The 22536-nt window shown below is 46.8% G+C and overlaps 1 protein-coding gene across 1 annotated transcript in view; it reads right to left on the bottom strand.

Moving 5' to 3' along the window:
• The window catches only part of nkd1 (NKD inhibitor of WNT signaling pathway 1), a 28447-nt gene extending 13773 nt beyond the window's left edge, over window positions 1-14674 (bottom strand). The window contains exons 1-3 of the mRNA XM_083691017.1: window positions 14531-14674; window positions 14387-14419; window positions 14007-14146 (exon numbers count right to left, since the gene is read on the bottom strand). Of these exons, the coding sequence (XP_083547143.1) occupies window positions 14007-14146; window positions 14387-14419; window positions 14531-14555 (198 nt within the window). The 5' untranslated portion in view covers window positions 14556-14674. The remainder of the gene's footprint in view (window positions 1-14006; window positions 14147-14386; window positions 14420-14530) is intronic.
• Between the last annotated feature and the right edge of the window lie 7862 nt (window positions 14675-22536).

Here is a 22536-nt window from a genome sequence, read left to right as displayed (position 1 = left end):
CATGTGTGTGTGTGTGTGTGTGTGTGTTTGGGTGTGTGTGCATGTGTATGTGTGTGCATGTGTGCGTGTATGCGTGTGTGTGTGTGTGTGTGTGTGTGTGTGCATGTGTGCGTGTATGCGTGCATGTGTGCATGTATGGGAGGTGTGTGGGAGGTTGGGGAGCTTAAAACCCTCTAATGTTTGGCATATTAAGACATAAGCGGCACAGAGAGGAAAGCAATAATCTAAGCCAGCCAGGGTGCCTGGGTGACAACCGAGTGAGATCCTGTCTTGTGGCAGGGGGAGGCCGCGTGGGCCTGTGTGCCAGTGCATGTGTGCGACAGCGTCTGCGTGAGGCAAGCGTGTGTTTACGTGTGAGAGTGTGCGGTTGTGGAAAGTCCCACAAGGCCCTCGGTCTACGCTGTCTGCCTCTGCACCACGCCACACAGGCTGAAAATGTCCAAGGCCGACGACAGCTCTCCCTGATCGTGTGCCAGGGCTCAGCGGAGGCAGGACTCTGGAACAGCGGTGGTGTTACTGGCACTCCTTCAAAAACGCAGGAAAAATCTCATTAGGGGCTGCGTTTGAGTGCCTCCTGCACTGGAAAACACCTTCAGGTCTGACATTTAGAGCAAGACAGCCGAAGCAAAGGAAAGCAAGCGACACATGAAAGATAATTTAGCAAAGCAGGCATGACAAACAGAGAGAGAAAAGACAGGGGAGAGGGAGGGAGAGAGAGAGAGAGGGGGGGGGGGGGGGGGGATGGTGGAAACACCTCTCTGGTTCTATGTGCATCTCCTCCTGGAGCCACTTCATAGTGGATAACTGTGGAGATTCACAGCTCTGTCCGTGGAGTTGGCTAGAGAGAGTCGGTGGAAGGATCCCAGGTGCCTACAGCATAGTCGGCACACACTTCTTAGCCCTGGCAGCATATCAGGCCCATGATGGGGTCGTAAATAACCCAAATAACAGCAGCACAGCCATGCTAACACCTCTAAATTCATAATGAAGAGCAAGAAAAGAAGAAAAGCTTCTTGTTTTTGAGACCAGGATCTTTTGGGCCAAGAGTTTAGTTCTTCTACCTTTCGACACATAAATGCCAATGTTGAAAGTTTAGAAACTAAAACAACAAAAAGTCTTATTAGCTTTTAGGGCTGCAAATTAGCTTAAGGTGTAGTGTTACTAGCGCGAGAGGAAACGGCCACCCCCTCCTCCGCCTCCCAACAGAGTAAGCTGAGATGCTCAGGAGGCAGTTTCAAAAGGTCTGAGCACAACTTTGAGACTGATGCAGCCGTGGCCTTGAGTTAGGGGGATCAGAGAGTTGAGGAGCACAGTGCACCGACCCTTTCACTTGCATCTTGCATGGCACAGTGGAAAAACAGAAGACATCACCAGACACACGAAGCAACGCGATGCCTTGAGACGGAGCCAAGATAGCCAAGTGTTGATGTGAAGTCGTGAACTGAGCCCGGCAGCCGACCGTGGCTTCAAAGGGGATCGGTTTGCACACGTGAAATTAAGATCTCAGATAATCATATAGCGTAGCTAACCTAGCAGCAGACGACGGCACGTCTAGAGAGGTGGAAACGAGACAGACACAGAGCCAATTACTGTAGAACACGTCTCTGAATCGAGAACCGTGGCTGAGAAAACATAATGTAGGTGTCTGCGTGTAATGTGCCTCAATCAGACGGAACCAGAGAGACCTGTTTACAACACACAAACGGGCCTATCGCTGCCAAGCATCTGACGCTGCGTCGAGGTACTTCTTGGGTCTGCTCCAAAATGATAATGACTTGGGTCCGCTCCAAAATTATGGATACTTGGGATCGCGCCACAATGATAGATCTTTACTATGAATAAATGCATAAAAGCTAAGGAGAAGCCTTTACGCCAGCCAAGAAAGAGTCATATTTAATGTCTTTACAATGTGATTCGACGCACAGTTGATAATCAACTGAACATTTCTTACCGAGACGAGGTCACAGTATGCTGATCTTGGGTCCCTTTGAACCCGTAAGAAAGCCTGATCAGATAAGCTTGGAGTAAACAAAGAATGTTCTCCCCAACTGGACAAAACAAGTCATTGAACTCAGCGTCTCGAACTTCTGTTCGAGACGCTATTCAAGAGGGGGAGGCGGTGCATCGTTTGAAGGTTTGTAGGTTGTGGGTTTGATTCCCGCTGGGACCACATATACTGAAATGTATGCACTCACTGCAACCTAAGTCGCTTTGGATAAAAGCGTCAGCTAAATGGCATATATTATTATATCATATATTATAAGCCGTTGAAGAGAGCAGACACCTTTCCTGCGGTTGGCTGCAGACACAACACACCCACTTGTCTTCCTGCGCACCAGGAAGGGAAATTATAGCCACAGGGTTCAGGATCCATCAGCACCCTGGTTGGAGGAAGCTGCCCTATGATTAAAGTGTGCGTGGTCAGCAGCAGGGCTCTGGGGCCAGAGGGGCCCGCGCATGCCAGTGGGCTTACCCTCTTATCTCTAGTTCACTGGACAGGTCAGCCAGGGGCTCCATACACAGACAGCTTTGGCCATGCTGGAACAAAGCCCTGGGTTTGGAGGAGGAGTGGCATGGCATCCAAACGTCATGCTTTTTTTTGTATCTTTGTATATTTAGCGTCGTTTGCAAACAAACTGCGTGACATTTGACGAACGTGGTGCCCTCAGATATGAACTCTTGTGTGTGTGTGTGTGTGTGTGTGTGTGTGTGTGTGTGTGTCTGCGTGTGAATTCAATGCTGTTGATAGCCACCATAAGACTTCTCTCTTCTATAGACTGACTGCGCACTGCACAGCCGCCAGTCATTTTTTCACGTACGATTCACATTGCAAACATTGCTGGTCACATTACCTCATCCACATCAAAGGCAGCCTCCCAAAAGGCTCAGTAGAATATTAGTGGAGATTTACAGCCCTCATCTCTGGACTTCAGAAACATGCTGATTTGAGCTAATCTCCCCTCCCCCCCTTTGTGCTTCATGTGTGTTAGCCAACGCTTTAATTACCCATTTACAAAACTTTTCACCTGCAAAGATAAGCTTTTACAACTCAGCTAACCCCTCGGGCACTGAAACCTGCCTGTTACTCAAGGGGCTGGTATTTATTAGCTTTGAAAAATATGTAACCAGAGCAATTAGCATTTATCAGGCTGTTTATCAAACGCGTCTCTCACGGAGGGGAGGAGGGGGAGATGGATGCAGATCAAGGGTCTTAAAGCTCCCCAGGTTCCCCCTTGGCAGAGAGGGGGTTAATGGAGAATATGAACTCCAGGTGGACTCCTCCAACACGATCCCTGCAAGCTGACGAACCCGCTCTGGGAGCCTCCATTCCCAAGGGGAACTGGGGATTGGGAAGGAATGGAGACTGCCTGTCACTTGGCCTTGATTTACAGGTGGCCCGGTCTGCCAAGAGCAACAAATCACAACGTTATGGCCCTTTGAATTGCGAGTGAAGCTCGTTTCCAAAAGAATGGGAGAGGGAGCCAGAGGCGGAGTGACATGCCTCATCTCCGTAGGCCTGTGGGGTTAGCACTGCAATCACATACCTCCCCCTACACACAGGAAATGATAGAGCTTTGGAACCATCTCACCATTCCACCAAGAAGGCAGCTCTCCTATAAAACAGTATGTGTGTGCAAATTGTGTCTGAGTGTGTGCATGTGTGTGTGTGCGTGTGTGTGTGTGTGTGTGTGTGTGTGTGTGTGTGTGTGCTGCGTTCCTGAGGGCGTGACACAGTGTGCCTAGGAGGTCTGGGTAATTAGTTAAAGTATCATGACAGGGGAGACAGTCCTTTAGGGGTCTGTGTGTGGGTTCAGACGCCAGCCTAAAGTGCTGCGGCGTGTGGGAGGAACAGGGCCTTAGTCAGGAACTCTACCCTTAGGGAGGTAGAAAGTGACAGCCACTTGAACCTTTCTCCACAGGACACCGGCCAACTAAACACAGCTCTGCACCATGTCACGGAATGACATCTCCACCTGCCTCGCCTGGCTGCCATAGAGCCTAAGGGGAGCATTCCAGGGATCATTCACCTTTAGACAATTCTGCCTCAAGTCTCCATCTGTTGTAAGTCATTGCAGCCTAAGACGACGCTCAACCAGGTTCCTTTGAGAAGGCCATCCCCAAAACACACTGACTATGTCGCTATGTGTGGGAGCAATTCAGCTGCAGCTGTCAGACGCTTCCCCCCTTCCATAACGGAGACGTGACATGCCCAGTGTGGTTTGGGGGTCAGACTGAGATGCACACTTTCTGAAGCTGACCTCAGAACCCCTTGAGGTCACTGCCAGCGTGGCCAGCCTCTCATCTCAGCCCACACAGAGACACTGTCTAATTTAGTACAGACAGACTCCCTAGTCGCTACCCCATACTACTGCCTCAAAGACATCGCTCACAATTGACCTTTCAACTTTACACTAACATTTTCTCTAATTACAGACAAATTCTCAAATTAGCAACATGTCTTAAGACACATGACTTCAGAAATAGCCACTTCCACTATATGAGCGTTCTGGTGCAAGTGGCAGGTTTCTATTCACAGCTAAGTGGGATAAGTGGGGTGCATGTATACACACTAACACACACACACACACACACACACACACACACACACACACACACACACACACACACACAGACACACACACACAGACACACACACACAGACGCACGCACGCACGCACGCACACACAGCTAAAAGTGGCCGATGACGATAAACCAAATCAGGAAACGGAAACTCAAACATGAAGACAACTCTCGGAGAGCCCGATTGAATCTGGAATCCGAGGACTGAACGTCTCACTTTTGTTGGGAGTTTCAAAGATTTCGGGGAGTGCGTAGCGCCCTGTAGGCTCCGTAATCGCAAGTGAACGCCTCGCACCGACGGCATACAGGCGGATTGCCTTTGAAGCATCAAATATGAATCGGCACAGTCGGCTTGTTCCACTTCCATTCCCTCCAGGCTATCCCCTGTCTTTCACTTCTAAATCCATGAGGTTCCACTACCGCTGCAGCAGAACGCTCAGGCAGAATAGCTCAAACAGCTATATCTCAGAATGAGGAGGCGAAAGACACACCGGGTTTTCAGCAGCATTTCCACCTGCCCCAGGTGAACCTGAGAGAGGGAGAAAGCACGGACCAGTGGCCGTCGGCCTGAGAGACGGAGGAAGCAATGCCCGACGTCAGCTGCGTAGACGAGCTGGGAGGAGAAGGAGAAGGAGAAGAAGAAGCATGCTTACGGAGAGGAGAGATGACCCAGCAATGTGGCATAGTGATGTGTGCCTAGATTCTCCACGGTGGTTGGGATCTTACTGCCAGACTGTTATTATGAAGTAGCAGAGGCAGAGAGAAAGACTGAGGCGTGTGCTAGTCTCTGTCTAGTGGGGAAACCTAGAGCTCGTCCCTGGTTAGTGCTGCACCCTCAGGCAGAGATCACTCATTTCTCCTTGAGCCCTGACAAAGCCACACACACACACACACACACACACACACAAGCTCGTGCCGCACACACACACGCACACACACACACACACACACACACACGCACACGCAGACGCAGACGCAGACGCAGACGCAAACACAGACACAGACACAGACACAGAGACAGAGACACACACACACACACACACACACACACACACACACACACACACACACACCCCCCCCGCAACAAAAACAACTCTGTCTGGGCAAGCTATAATAATCAGAGGCCATACATAACCATCCACGCTCCACCAGAAACCAGTATGAGCGCTGCAGTATCAGTCCTATGGCCACTGCAGTTCCATTCAGATCAACTCTGAGCTCTGGATAAGCACTCTTCTGGTTGTGGCTTCCTCTGTGTTTAACATGAGTGATGGGTTGAAGGTTAACGGTGGGGCCAAATGGCCCTTCAGGGACTCCTGGGGGCTGTCCTGCCCCGTTAAGAGGCTGTGGGGGTGGGGGAGGTGAGGTCCTCTCAGGGCTCGGCACCTGTGGAGCGTAAACACACCAGGAGGAGCAGGGCCAGGGCCAGGGCCCATCCTTTCAGCAAGGCCTGCTCCTGAGTTTGGCTTTGGCTTTCTCTCCACCAAAAACATCCCCTAACATCCAGGCCACCTCCAACCCTGGAGCCCTCGCTAGCTGTCGGGAGGAGATCACAATGCTCCCAGAGCTCTGGTCATCTATCTGTTTATCTAAGCCCGTTTCCTCCATTTGCTCCCACTCAGGTGGCCACAGAGCAGAGGCCTCCTCCTCCTCCTCCTCCTCCTCCTCCTCCTCTCCCTGGCTCTCAGGCATTAAGAGGATAAACACTCCAGCAGAGCTACAGCCAAGCTGCAGAGCCCATCAACATCCCCCCAGTTATGAAAACAAATACAAGCGGAATGTGTGTAAACCAAATGAGGATTCAGCACTTACTCTAGTAATGCTAAGCAGACACAACTTGGAAATAGATCGAATGTGTGTGCGTGTGTGTGTGTGCGTGCGCATGTGTTTACAGTATGTGTGTGTGTGTGTGTGTGTGTGTGTGTGTGTGTGTGCGTGTGTGTGTGAGGGTGTTTTTGACTGAGTACAGTTGTGCGTGTGATTGCTGTTTCATGCAGATGTTGATCGTGTCCTGTTCATTGCAGCGCTGCGATGGTGCCTGCTCAGCCAAATTATTCAGTGCTTACTGCACGGGCCAGAACGCAACACACAGGGGGACCTGATAAACAAACAAGAGAGAATTATTCAGGGTTTAAACGCTTAAACGCCCACTTCAGCAGAGCCTTTTAAGTGGGTGATTAAAACGGGCACTGCGTTCACGTGGAAAGCTCAGCGGAGGCCAAAGCCACCACAGGAGCCCCGGTCTCCCAGTCTCCAGCTCTCTCCACCAATCTCTCTCCCCTCTATCGCTCTATACCAATCACTCACTTCCCCTATATCTCTCTCTCTCTCTCTCCACCAAAAGGCCCATTTCACTCCTAATGGGGACACCCGGAGCTGTAGAGCCTTGTACCGTAGTTATCCATGACTCTCATACCCTCTCTGTCCCACAGAACACCCACACCATGTGGAGGCAGTAATCGGAGGACGTGCTCATTGTAATGAGGAACGGTATCAAACACACCTGCTTTACAATGAACCCCCGTCCTCCGGTTTCTACCTCCACCTGCCTCTCCTGATCCATAACTACCATTATACTCCTTGTCCTTCACTACCATGCTCTCTTCATCACGACTGTTGTTGGCCTCCGTTTACTCCCTTAAGTCGTGTCCTGGACTAAATCACCTTTACAGTGGAGAATCTTCATTGAAGATGCTTTTTAGTTGAGGATTAGGCTTAATCTATGTCTGGGAAACCACCCCTTTAATGTGTACGTGCACTGGATGGATTGAGTTCAGTTACGGCGCATGTCTATGTCTATTTACATTGATGGCATTTAGCAGACTTTTTATCCAAAGCGACTTACAACAAATACATTTGTCTAAGTAAGTGAATCATCTATCCATCAGTCATCGTAAGAAAAAGTAATCCATGCTTGGACCAGGGGCCATAGGCAGTCAAAATGCTAGAAGAAGGAAGAATTCTTGGAGTGAACATTTATGTTATGTGTCTATTTGGGTGAACATTTAATGTGCTACATATCATGCACTCTTTTCAGTCTTTCTCATTTTCTCTCAATCACTTTTACCCTTGCGTTCCCTCCAAGACAGTACCCTCAATCACATCCTAATCTGTCCCTGCGCTCTCCGTAAATCCCGCTATTAGCTTCCCCCTCAGCACGCCGGAGTGATATCTCGCTTCAGAGGTCTAGTTTTTGAAATGCGAGTGTCTTCTGCATGCACACACATCAAAAGGACAAAGAAGAGAGAGCTATGATGATGTCAGCTTGATTAACTCTATATTTAGATGGGTAATCTGCTAATTAGGCATTTCACAGATACAGCATTTAATATGCACATGCTCATCAACTGTAAGCTTTCTCAAACAGTTTTTTTTTTTTTTTTGTTATATATTTTTTTTTACCCTTATAGCGAAACATAGGACGAGGGTTGGGGGGGGGGGGGGGGGGGTAGATCAAAATCTACCCGTGGTGTTCAAATTCCATTTTTAATTAGCATTTTAAGTCAATGCCATTGAGCAGTCTCTCTCTCAAGCATACTGAACAAACAATCTACTGAAAGTATCATAAAAGGGGGGAGAGGAGAATCACTTTGAAATGATCCAGGGCTATCCACTGCTCCACAGTGAGCAGATATTTGGGAAAACAAAGCCCAAATCTCAGCTGCTAATCCCTGGGGATTCGGAGCACATTCCCAGGGACGCCTTTGATCTCCGGAGTGCATCCGGACAGCCGATCCCAGACAAAAAACACCCTCAGACACACACAAACACACGCACACACACACACACACACACACCCCAACCCCAACCCCCACACACACACACACACACATAACAGACACACACACACATACCCACACACACATAACAGACACACACTCACCCCCCCCACACACACACGCACACACATAACAGACACACACACACACACACACACACACACCCACACACACACACACAGGCGTCACGTTGCTCACTGCACACCCCCATACCTCACATACTATCACTATTTGTACATAAACCTAAAAGAGATCAAACAAGCAAATCCAAAAATAAGAAGAGGGGGATGACGCTCCTCAGGAAGCTGAACTGGGGAGGAGACGATGTTGTGGCTCAGTAGTCATTTCACTGAAGAAGTCCCAAAGGAGGCAACAGTAAAAAACAACAAAAACACACAAAGAGAAACCTAACCAGATGTCCTCACTACCTTACATACCATCATCATCTCATTCTCTCACAGAGGCCTTTCCCAGCAGCACCCAGGGCAGCCCAGCAGCACCACTCCTTCACACCACCAGATGAGGGCCGTCTGCTTGGCTGCACCTTGTCACGCTGGAGAAGCTCCTCCAGCTAAGTAATCTATGTGACATACGATACGGGAGGTGACACTAACGCCACCTGCGTCTCCTCTCCCTCCCAGTCCCCCCCCCAGCTACGTAAACGTAAACGTCCCAAGACTTCCTCCCCTCTCCTCTCCTCATGGGAAAATCACAGAAGCCTTCCCTTAGCCAGGTGCGGTCCCCCTCTCCCCAAAGGCAAACGCTTTTCTTTTCTTAGACCCACAAACTCTCAAACTTCTCTCAGCCTCTTCAAAGAGGCAACAACAGGCTTCCTGCTCCCAGGAAGGGCCAGGCGGGAGAGGGGCATACGACACACAGCATGCATAGAGGACAGCTGGTGGGAAAAGCACAGGCATGGGGAGAGGACAGAGAGAGAGAGAGAGAGAGAGAGGGGGGAGGGGGGGGGAGAGAGGAGTCTTGCATTTGAAAGGTGCATTCAGCTCCGAGACAAGGGCCTGTGCTTTGTGAAGACGACAAAAAAAAAAAAGAAAAAACACAACAGGAGAAGTGAGAAAAGAAGGGCCACAAACCTGCAGTGTCTTTTATCACACTCAGAAGCTGGGGTAACAGCATTTGAAAGCTGGCTTCCAAGAAAGAACTTCTGCTAGCACAATATCAGAGCACCGGCACCTAGTGTGTAACATGGGGGGTTGGGGCAGAAGTTCCACTGTGATTCCATTTTAAAGCAACGCTTGTCCTCAGATGTACCTTTGGTTTTTTTGTTTGGGGTTTTTGTATGGGTTAAGATGGGAGCGTTTAAAAAAAAAACAACAAAAAAAAACCAAGTGCTTTGGAATTGTGAGAGCAGAGACTTGGGACTCCAGCAGAGTGAGTTCCTCTGGGAGGAGGGGGGGGGGGGGTTCTTTTACTACACTGAGGGTAGGGCCTCACAGAGGAGGAGGAGGGGGGAGGGGGAGGAGGAGTGGTGGAGGGGAGGGGGGCGTCAATGTCACTACACCCACCTCCCTGACCCACTTCAAATGCAGTCTCATTTCATCAGCGACAACCAGCAAGGCCACAGGGTAAACGCAAGAAACAGATGGAGCCTGAGAGGGAAAAGAGGGGAGAGGGGGAGAGAGGGATGATGGGGGGGGGGAGGGGGCTTTAGAGAGGAGAGGAGAGGAGAGCAGGACTTGGCAGGGGAATGGGGAAAATGCTTTAACAAATCATCAAATAGAATCTTTCAGGTTGCTTTCAGAACCTCACCCTCAGGACAGGGCACAAATCACAACTCTGATCCCCCAAACTCACTTTCGTTCACTGATGGGGACGGGAGACCTTCGTCATCCTGATTCAAAGACATCTTAATCCCTAACAAACATTTCGTGGACAAATGATGTCTTGTAGAACTTTCTAGGCCTACTACTTCTCAATGTCCATCTAAAATACATAACTTTACTGGGGAAATACATAAATCATCAATACAGACCTAAAACAGCCCTTGGATTTCGAGGGTAGGGGTAGGGGTAAACCAAGCTGAGTGTCAAATATAATCAGTCAGGCTAACCTGCTGTGGATCTCACAACGTGACCACAGACCTGCCTGTCATCACTGCTCACCTCCTCAAAAAGGGGTTCCCTGCACACTTACGAAAGACACTTCACTCAGCCCTGCGGTGTCTTCATGTCCGTCCCCCATCCCCCTCCCCCTCCCCCTCCCCACGTCCTACCACTTAACACAATCCAATGCATAGCCTAGTTGCTAATCAAAACAAGCTTTCAAATGTAATCAGCTCTATAAAACAAACACATGTTCCATAAAAGGGGCATGTTCATAGAGGAGCTGCAATCCCTTGTCAGGGATATGTTTTTTGGGAGGAGGTTCAGATCAAAAGAATTCCAGGCCAAGACTCCCCACTGTTGCCACCATCTGACCCACATTCTCCTGGACCCGAATTCAGCTGGGAGGCAAAAAGAACAAGGGTTATAAATAGCTATCTCACCAGGTATCCTTTACAACACGGACAGCTTTTAAGGCTAAGAGGGTTGACTTGCATTCTCATCTAAGAGGTTTGAGCCTTTTTCATTTTACAACACTTTGGAGTTAGGCTACTTACCCCTACTCATGGAGGGTAATAACCTCTACAAACCTCCACTCAAGTTTGGAGTGCCTGGAACACTTTGTAGTGAGGTCTGGGTGTAGATAATTAATCATTTAACATTAATAAGACATTCGTTAATTATCTATTCACAATGATACAGCGTCCCTACGAGTACTAGACAACCTTAATATAAAGTGGCACAATCTTCTTATTTAAAAAATAAATAAATAATATATATATATATATATATATATACATATACAAATCTGAATCTGAATCATGACTTGTCAAGGCAAAAACTAAAAGTGAATGAAAGATTCAAATTTAAAAAAAGAATGTTGGGTTGACTTAGTTCAAAGAAAACAAAGGAAAATTGCATCCAAATAAATATTGATGTCAGGAACACCTTTCGCCTATTTTATTCATTTCCCCTCCAAGCTGTAAAAGCCATTAGGCAAATAGAATTCAATTATTTATAAAAACAGAACTCAGCGGAGTACAAATTGTTCTAACCATCCAACTTTTTCAGCTGGGTTACCTTTACTATCCTTGCCAAATCTCACTTCACACCATCTGGGAAATGAAAACACGCTCCACAAAACAAGCCCACCCTTTCAGATGTTTCCCAGAATGCCCTCCGGTGAGCTGAACCGAAGAGGGCTTGAGAATACGGTGCCCAGAGGGCAGCACAGAACCCCGATGATGTCACAGAGAGGGTCCGATTACAATATGAAGATGTTTATTAGAGGCCTGAGCACATGTCAGGCTTAGCGACTTTGACACCGTGTGCATGCGACATGCAGACCGGGGTCTGACCCCGCGCGACACGCCGTGCCACACTCGATCGCTCGCACGGTCATCTCAGACCGGGGGCCCAGTCGTAAAAGCCCGGTGCTTTTTTCCCATCAGCCACCCTCTATCACACCATCGCGAGCCACCGGGCAACGCACCGCTATTAAAAACACCTCAGCCTCGGAGAGAAAACAACCGTGGACTTTAGACGAGGCTTGGACTTTGATCAGGAGACATTCTGCCAGCTTTCTGATGGCCGATTGTCACTTCCTGAAGCAGGTCTCATGGTGTGTTCACTCCTCAGCAGACTCTCTGAGACGTCTTCCTCATACCTCTACCGTCTCAGAGCTGATTCACATGAACTGACCTGGCGTCTGCTGCCGTTGCTCGCTTCCTTGTTGTGTCAACACAAGCACATCGGTTCAGTTCAGAGGCATGACATCACCTCAGCGAGGAAGCATGTCTGACAGGCTAATGATAACATTTCCAAAGTTTAGAAAGTGTTTGGTTCATGGCGTTTTAAGATCATCCAAGACCATGAAACAATGCCAAACTGTTTGAACTCTGTGGTCTTTCATTGAAGTGGTACAAAGCTGTTAATAAGCTTTTAATACACATACTTGTAATCTCTGTGAAGTATTTTAAGAGTGAAATTCATATGGTTTCCGTTGAATGTAACTTGTATATAAATGTAGCATTTAAACATAAAAATATGATATTTCTGTGTCTATAACATGATGGACACTTGCTGGCCGAAGTGTTTTGGTTCCCTGCTGTTTGAGTGGGCTGAGGGGATGAGCTTCCTGGTGCATTTTTGATGAGCTCTCAATCCTCAAAAATGCTGCCTTTGAGAAGCATCCCTAACCAAAGAGGCTTACGGCTCCTCTGAAGCAATTCCAAAGGATTTCTTCTCTTGACAACAACAACATTATGTGTTTACCAGGATGCCAAATACGAAACAGACATGACCTCCACCACCCCGCCCCAGCCATACAATGCACCCCTGTCACCAGACTGTCAGAGTGCTATGCTTTCAACTCAGGCGTGATCTATTACCTAGTGAAAACCTTAGCATCTGTTCATAGTCTGACACATTTGTTCCCACCACAGTTAGATTAGACATTTACCCAACAAAGTAGAGTGTTCAAAGTCAGGAGTCCTTTTGTTGAAAACGTTGTAGTGAAACATTAGGGAGGGTATTCATTTGTGGAAAAAAAGACAAGGATAAAATACTGGAAAATGTTGAGGAAATATTGTATGAAAGAGAGATACACATATGTTGGTGTGGAGGTTTACACACAACTCCCTCTTAAAGTCTATCATGTATATACTGCAGTCAAGTGTGAGTTAATTTCACACTTTCATTCTCCAGAATCAACAAAAAAAAACAACACGTTACAAATTGGATCATTTAGCCAACTAATTGTTCACCATTGGAATCAAATTAACACACTGCTAAGAACCTAAGCCTAGTACCTGGCTAAAACAATAAGATTCTTCCTGCAGTATGTATAGCTTCACTTTTTTATTATTTTGGGTTTTCCCCATTAAGCCTGCTCTACTGCAGCAAGTGTCTGCTCCTACATGAGCCAGCCTAGGCAGTCTAGGAGAAATGTTGGTCAAACTTCAAAAACAATTTACGTGAGAAAGTTATCCATGTCATTTCACCGTATAATGTCACGCATTTGTAATGCACTATTTATTCAACGTTTTTTATTTATTTATTTATTTTAAACGTTTTAATTGTATTATTAGCTTTGAATTATACTCAACTGACAGAAAATGCATCTCTTTGCAAAAACGGATAGGTAGGTCTGGCCTATTCTGATTTTCTTTTAAATTGCAATAAGCTATATACAACCACAAAAAAGTAAAAGCTGCAAAAATTATCTTGAGAATGCCTTTGAAGACCACAGAAAGTAACGCCGCCAGCCAAGTGTCGGAAACGTGTAGCGGGTATCATGTGAGGATTGTATTGGTATCCTCAAGTTTATTCTGTTGTTGTGCGATAGCTTAATTGATGATACTTTATATTCAGCTGTTAAACATTGGGCGCTTTGAAACACATTAATTGCCTACAGGGCATAGCCAACGAAAGTCTTTGAAAACTTAATTGCCAAAAAATACTTCGGTAAACCTCAACGGGAAGATAAACACAAAGTCCAAACTGTCCAGTCTGAATAAACGCCTACTGAGTAACACACATATTTACATTCATAGACTAACTTGTTATGGAAACATTTCTTACTTACCCGAGTCGTCAACCCGCAGTGAGTCTTGTGGTGACAGTCCTGTTGCTCAAGCCGCGAGCCCGTGCAATAGTATTTCTGTTTCACGAGCCAGTCGTCGATCCCTTTTCTTGCCAAACAGGCGTTAACTACAAAACTGTCGCCTGAAACCAACATAAAAGGCACGTTATAACAATGTAACAAACAAACATCTTTCCTAAGCACAATGTTTTCTTGAAAGATACTCGTTCACTTTTTGTCGGATGTCGCCAGAGGATCGTTATTGGTGCATGGATAGATGGCAAGACAGACTGGAAATATGAAATGCCGCTCTTTTCTTAAAATATAAGGAAATATAGCCTACATATAGTGTATTGCCTAAGCTTAGTGTATAGCCTACTCACCCTCTGGACTCTCCCTCGGTTTACAAATAGCAGCTTTTCGGGACAATTGAGAGAAAAAGAGAACATAATGAGTTGTATTACTCGAAAGTATTACCGCAAGTGAGCATTCAGATGAACGACTACGGTGAAAATATCCAATCTTACCATGTTTCGAGTGAAGTTTACCCATTTCTCTGCATTGAGTTTGGATTGAAAACCATCAGATTTATTTATAATCCCAAAAAATCAGCGATATCCCGAAACAAGGGTCCGTAAGAAAGCAGGCTGCGTTCAGTACATCCTACGGCAACAGAGCCATACAGCCTTTGATCCAGAGCAAGCTTCCCCCCCGTCTCCCTTCCAAGCGTAGAGGAGGCGGTTACCAAAACCCGCACTTCAACCACTGAAGGAACATGATTGACACCTCGCCCAAGATTAGACGACTTGCAGGCAGTCTTTGTGTTTTATTGGACCAAGGCGGCACATGAAAGCCTGACGAGATTCTTTCGGAGTCTCCAAATATAAAAAGAGCAGCCCCCCCACACCATTCCAAGCCAGCCAACGAGGCGCAGTAGGCAAAGAGAAGCGCGACAGGGATTTAAATGATATTGCACTGGAAAAAGAAATGAGTAAATCATGTCATATATGACTGATAATCATTTACGCTTGATCTTTTATGATTTAAAGTGTTTATTTTGGGTTAATTCATTCCTAACATAGTGCGCTTCGACCTTTAGTTCACAAACATATACATTGTTGGAGAGTGTCCAGAATCAACGGAAAGTCATGGGTAATTTAGGATGCTGATTTCATGATTTTTTTAAATATTAGTAAATAATTTTGCGTCTATTCAATTAACTCTTAGAATAATGCAATGCACTTATGACACGCATTTATGACACTTTGTAGCATAAATCACGTTCAGCTTGAGGTACATAATTTTATTACTGTCATTTCAAAACGTCCCACTGAAGTGCCATGTAATCTGACACATGATCAAAGTCTCTTTGAAAGAAATAGTGAAGGTGCTAATCTATTCGGCAAAGTGCTGCTTTAACGAAAATGTGCACCATTTCACAGGATGGCTCCCACATGGCCTAAGCTTAATGGCCCCTAAATTATCCCACTATGGTCAAGGCTATGTTTAAGTTTACAGGTCAGGTTCAGCCTCCTGATGTCCTGCCCAGCCACCTGCACCACGCCTCTGCCTCTATGTGTTTGATTCCGTTCCTCATTCCGTCCCATGCATTACAATGAGCCCGTCCTCCGATTCCTCCAACCACCCGGCCTCTACAGCCCCAGACATGCTCTCTGCTCCTGCTCTTAAGGCCATGCCCCATTAGTAGTAGAGTCTGACAGGCCCAGGAGAAACAGATAACATCAATGGCACCACCATAAAACTGGTAGCCTCTAAAACTGCTCCTGTTGACTACTGCTCAGACACGGCTCAGCTGGACCAAGACGGCTGTTCCATCAGGCAGCAGTCTGTAGATGTAGGTGGATAAGTGTGGCAGCAGAGGTGGCATGACGACAGTGTGGCGGACATGTTAGAATGAGCCTATCCCCTCCGTTGGAAACCTGTGGTCTGTCCGTTCTCTTTGTGTTATTCAGCTGCAGCCGAGCTTGAAGACACTCGTGGGAGCAGGCCCACGTGGGAGGTCTCCGGGCTGCAGTGTGCTGTGCTTTGCTGTGCTGAGCTGTACGGACGTGGCACTTTGAGCGCTATTCCAGTTGTACCTGCTCAGGAAGTCTGGTAAAGTAGTGCAGTGACTGAGGGACACATACTGCAGTCATTGCTGGTTTTCATTTAAGTTTTAATGGAGTGGGTGAGATTTCCGAGGATGCCATGCTCTCAAACATCTAATCTAGCACCACTTTTGGGGGATTTTCACCTCTTCGAGGATGTGGCCGTAGAGTACAGAAGCATGTCCCTGACACAGCCCCTCCGAGCGCATTTTCTGCTAAACAGCGGTTTCCGCATCCTGAGTCTATCATCACATGTTGTACCAGAGGAATCAGGCTCCTCTTTGAACTGCCCCTGCCACAGACACGCAGATGAGCTTGTTATTATAGCGGCTCGCCTGCATTCGCTGGGAAAGAAGGCCTGTCCCTCTGACACACTTCCTGTCCTTTGAAGAGGCCAACGGAGAGATGGCTTTGTGGGCCCTATTTCCGAGCATCGCCTTTGATGCCTGTGAGAGAGGAGGTGGAGGGGGGTTTCAACTAGAATTCCATCGCATGGATCTCCAACCACCCCCACTGATGGAAAACATTCTGTTGTGTACCGTTTCAGCCAAATTCATCATCACAGGCTCCCACTACAGAAAGAAGCTAAAACTACTTACAAAGGAAGGGGGGGGTCATCATCTTATTTTCATGTTTAATAAATCCTTGGATCGGTCATGTTCAGAGGGGTGTGTGGCAATCTCTATCCCTCTTAAGACCTGTGAGAGGAAACTGGGCAACAGTCACTTTGAGGCAAGAAGAAGGGGTCCTTTGAGCTAGCCACAGAGCTCAAGAGCAGAGCAGTGGTTTTAAGATGTGATACGCACCTGCCTGCCTGCCCGTAAGTGTACAGGGTATTTATTGACCTCCAGAGAGCACCCACCTTGGTGGCCAAGCCGAGTTCATTCCACCATATGACCACTTTTTCCCTGGAAACAAGGCATAAAAGGGGACATTCAGGCTCCCAGATTGGGGGTATCTAATGGTTTGTCTGTGTTTATGTCCTTGTAACAATGTTAGGGAGGCTGCCTAGGGAGCCCACTGGAGGCGGCGGGGGGGGGGGGGGGGGGGGGGTGAGGGGTGGGGTGTGTGTGTGTGTGTGTGTGGGGGGGGGGGGGGGGGGGGAGGAAAGGGGGGTGTGAAGCATATATAGAGAGAGTAGCGAGCAGCTGCTGGGCGCTTAGAGCCCTGACATGTGACTGTTGCCTTTCTCTGAGGGGACAAAAGGGGGTGGATGTTGTAAAGGGCAGAAGACAATTGTGATTGAAGTACAGTGTTGATTCCTGGAGCGGCTGTGAGTCAGCTCATTGTGGTGGCCCAGCGTGTGGTGTGTCAGGCGAGGGGGTCTGCACGGAGGGAACTGCGGCCTGTCGTGTGTGCGCCATTCCATACGGAAAGCCTGGTCACCCAGTCTTGTTTATTGAGAAATAGCGGCAACCACATCAAGACGAGATACAGTTTGATGATATTTTCTTTTCTATACAATTCCTTATTGTGTCAATGTTTTCTGCACATCGGTCATACTGTAGAGACCAGGGGAGGCTGGTGGAGGTAGAAATGGAGGACAGGCTCATTGTAACGCATGGAATGGAATGAGGAATGGTATCAAACACTTTACAGTGAGCCCGTCCTCCGATTTCTACCTCCACCAGCCTCCACTGATAGAGACATAAGACGTAAAAACCCTAGAGCACTATGGCGGAATGACCTCATCTCCCTCATCCCCCACAGCACTGCCTCCACTAACCCATATCTGAACTACCATCTGTTGTGCTGAAGGATTGACAAATGCTTCTGCTGGGCTGTTTCTGCTGCTAAAATATCAACACTTATCCTGCCATCCTTCATACTGTACAGCAGTTGTTCTAAATGATAGTGACAGTGGATATGGTGTCTCTCCAAGTACTGTATTGATAAACGGCATGAATCACTGAGGCTGACCCAGAAATACACATCATTAATTTCAAACTGATTTAAATCGATTAAAGCTTTCCTCCCAACTTCTCTCTCTCCATTTGTGGTTGTAGACATGTAGTACTTTGATGTCATAAAAATGTCAGGGTGTGTCAGAGTGTGTGATCATATGCTTTATTGAGAGATTTCTGTAGTAACAACATTGCATCAACATGTTATTAGATAATAATGACGTCATGACATTTGAGCTGGTTGTGTTTGTGAAATGAGGTCCATATTCCACTTGCCTGAACACTAACCGCTCATCTCTATTACCATGCCATTACAATGCAATAACTAATGTATTAACATGTATTAAAGGGTTATTCCACTCCATTTACGTCTTATAGGATTTTAATATAGTCACCTACCTCAAGTAGTTGTTATGCGCGTACCTCACTTCTTTGAATGTTTAGATGCAGCTTTTGTTGTCCATTGAAGCCCATCCGTTCTGTAAAGATATCTTAAACACACTCCGAACACTCAAATCGAGGATATGTTACGCGAATGTTGCTTCTGAGTAATTTATCAGTTTTATTTTTTTCCATGTGTTATTTATAAAGCCACTTTTGAACCTAATTTTACTGAAAGAAGTTCCGATTAAAGGCAAGTTTCGGTTTCTCTTTGACAGAATTGCACGCCCGAGGCAACCCAATGGACCGATTAGTGCTGACAGAGCAAGAGATCTACTTGCGGATTTGCCAAGAAATAGTCTTGAGGAACTTTAAAACGGAACGGAACATTTTATTCAGAAACTAAAAGAGACATATTACATATTAGTATTTCAGAGTTGAGTTTGAGTGTTGTTATGGACTTTTAAAAAAAATATGGAGATTCCGAGAGAAATTATATTCTAAATATACCATCAATGCACGTAAACACTATCTGAGGTGGTGTACTACTTTGAATACTAGTGCTAAACAACTATATGATGTAATTAGAGTGGGACATCCCTTTAATACAATGTTGTTACGAAAGTAATTACTAGAGGTTACTACACAGATAAGAGGAAAGTTGTGACGTAAATTTTTATCAAGATAAGCAAAATAAAAAGTGAAGGTGCTGCAAACTGTAAAATATGCACTACAGTATCTTAGAAATACAGAATCTTCCGGATGGGGCTTTCTTTTAAAGACATATCATAATTAGCTGCTGATCCAGTACTTTATGCAATTGGCTTGTAGTGTAAAAGAGGGAAAACTCCACTTAAAAATTCCTTTTTATCTGATAAAGGCGGCATTTAAAAACACTCTTAATTGAGCCTTAAGCCCACTAAGCTTTTTCTGCTAATGTGTCCACACAACAAGAAAGTTGAGTAAATAATGTGTAGTGCTGTATTAGTTACTGTATAATGAATAAAATGCACACTTCTACTGACTTGAGTCAAAGCTTTGAATGGCTGTGTTAATTTTTGGGCTGTCAGAGACCTTGTCCAAATGTTGCTCTATAATCAATACTTTCTGCTTCCATACCTCTCTTTTGGCTATCTGCACCCGGCACTGGCTCCTTTTTGAAGCGGTGGGGGTGTAGCCCCATCCAGAACGAGGACACAATTAGTGTATTCAGCCGAAAACAGTGGGGATCCCTCTTTGATGTGGGGATCAAATGAAGGAGCTGTGTGTTTTTGTCCAAAATGACAGGCTTGCCAGGTTTACTAATGGGTAGCTAATAGAAAGAGAGGTTTATGATGCTCATTAATTACACGGCCTGTCATGTGCTGGAAGGGCAGAAAAAGTGGAGATAGGAAGAAAGAAAAAGGGAGCAGGGCGCAACAGACAGTGGGGGTGGAGGTGAGGGAGGCAGGGGAGGCAGAAATCGGAGGACGGGCTCATTGTAATGCATGGGATGGAATGAGGAATGGTATCAAACATGCTGGGGTGGAGGTGAGAGAGGCTGGGTGTACTGTGAAATGGGGGGAACATTGGAATGGATAGGAGAGAAACAGTGAGTGGAGAATCAGGGGGAAGATGGAGACAAAGGTGGTGGTGGTGGTGGTGGTGGTGGTGGTGGTGGTGGTGGTGGTGGTGGTGGGGGTGCTGGGACAAAACCTGAGGTTAGAGAGAGAGTAAAAAAATAATAAAGTATGAGAGAAATACAAAAAGAAAGGGAGAAAGAGAGAGAGAGAGAGAAAGAGAGAGAGAGAGAGAAAGCTAAAGGAGAATGAATGAAACTTGAGGGAGGAGATAAAATAATCCTTCCCTGAGATAAGAGAAGCCACCAAGACAGGAGCTTCAAAGAGCGGGAGACGCTCTCGTGGGAGCATGCCGTAAAGCTTTTTCCACATCTTCAGAGGAAATTCAGTCCCTGATCCAAACACGCCCTGGCTCTCAGCACCCACGACTCCACAGGCGTCCGTGGCCCGGCACCTCCTGGGGTGGCTTGCACACACTTCCAAGCAACGCTTCCTTTGAACTTGCTTGGCCCCACGTCGAGCAGTGATGGTGATCTGCACACAAGGTGCAAATGTGAATGGCTAATGAGGAAAACCAAAAAAAATAAAATATTACAGCCCGCCACTCCTCCCACCAGTGGGAAAGGAGTAATCTCTCCTATAAGCTCCAACCGGCACCATCTCACAGTCACATGAACCCTCCAAAGACACAGATTGCCATTTCAAGCTGGGCCATCAACAATACCATTGCCATACTTCCACAGTGTACCCTATCCCACGTCATCGTCTGAGAGGTGTGACCGGTGCAGTGTGATATAGCCAGTGGGAGCATCACAGTGGGTTCTCTCTGAGTAAATGAGCAGTGTCAGTAGCACTGAGGGTGGCTCAGTGACCTGAGAGTGACCAGCATGCTCTCCTCCCCACAGGGCCAGGGCAGCAGCAGGGCCACTCTGCCAGACGAAGGTTTATTTAGCTAAGCTCCGAGTCTCCCACACATAGAGGCCCGCACGGCCATGGAATTCAGTATCCCGGGCCGTAAACGGGCCGCCGCTGTTTTGAATAGTTTCAGCACGCTTTGAAAGTGCACTCTCTGCTCGTCAGAGGACGCGATCGGATTGCGCCTGAATGTTGTATCATCTTTGAGGTATTCGCCGTTAGCTCACGCCGCGGCCGTGGCCCACAGAAAAACAATGGGCGGCTAATACCCAAATATTTACAAGGGCCTTCCACAGCTAAAGAGGCTTGTTTGGAATAACATGGGCAGGGTTTGGCTGGGCGGGCCCACAGGCTCTGGTTGCAGCGAGGCTCCCTCTGCATGGCACCGTGAGCCCGTCTGACCTTTCACCTACAGACACATGGGAAACCAGGTAACAGGATTTCTCCTTACACTGAGAGGAAGGGAGGGAGAAGAAGCAAAGACGTGCTATTGGAGGGAGATATGAGGCTGATAGGAAACTACGCAGAGGAGAGGGGGAGAAGGAGAGGGAGGGAGAGAGAGAGAGAGAGAGAGTGAGAAAGAGAAGAGGAGAGTTCAGGGGATGCTTATCTCTCAGGGCGATGCAGTACTAAATCACCCAGAAACCTTTGGGGTCTTAGTGGGTGGGGCCAGAGGTGAGTGGGTGGGGCCTGTCTGGGCTGGGCAGGGGAGGGGTGTGTGTAGGGAGGGGTGTGTGTGGGGAGGGGTGTGTGTGGGGAGGGGTGTGTGTGTCTCAGTCTGTCTGCAAACCCAAGTTGAAATCAGGGGACCCCACATGGAACTGCTAGTCTAGAGTCATGTATGGAAAGAAACACATACTCATACTACCTATGAGCTTACTACAGTATACAGTGCTGCTTGAAAGTATGTGAACCCCTTGTGCAATTATAGATTTGTTTAGTTTTTACCATGATTTTTTTATTTAATCAGAACCAGTCTTTTTTAATTGACATAACAGGTTTATATTTACCAATTCCATATGTTGGTTTAGAGGAAATCATGCCTGTAGTAGAAATTCTAAAGAAATTAGTGCAGGTGCAAAAATAAGTGAACCCCAAGTTACATTGGTTAAATCAAGTAGGAAAGTAGAATCAGGTGGGTAAATAATTGGGTACCAAATGAACCAATCAACGCAGAGATCTTTAGGAAAGAGTTTGGGCGGGACTGAGATAAATAGAGATAAGAAACTTGGTCAGTTTTGTGTTACTCATACATGTGAATGCAAAACACACCATGCCGAGAGGAAAGGAGATCTCAGAGGACATCAGGAAGAGGATAGTGAGAGCACATCAGTCTGGGGAATAAAATCTATAAAATCATCTCAACAAGATTTGAGCTCCATCAGTCCACTGTGAGGCAAATCATTTACAATTGGAGAGCATTTAACATGACAGCAACTGGGCCTAAAAGTGGACGCCCTTCCAAAATATCCCCAAGAGCCACAAGGAACATAATAAATCAGGTAAAAGCCAACCCAAACATAACATCTACAGATTTGCAGACCTCCCTTGCTGCATCTCAGGTAACTGGGCATGCTTCAACAATAAGAAGAACAATGAATTGTAATGGCATTCATGGAAGGGTTGCTAGGAAGAAGCCTCTGCTGTCAAAAAAGAACCAAACTGC

The sequence above is a fragment of the Argentina silus genome (genome assembly GCF_951799395.1).
Source record: "Argentina silus genome assembly, chromosome: 19".
NCBI classification, from domain to species: domain Eukaryota; kingdom Metazoa; phylum Chordata; class Actinopteri; order Argentiniformes; family Argentinidae; genus Argentina; species Argentina silus.
The sequence above is the reverse complement of the archived record's forward strand: the minus strand, read 5'-3'. Positions and strand labels throughout refer to the sequence as shown.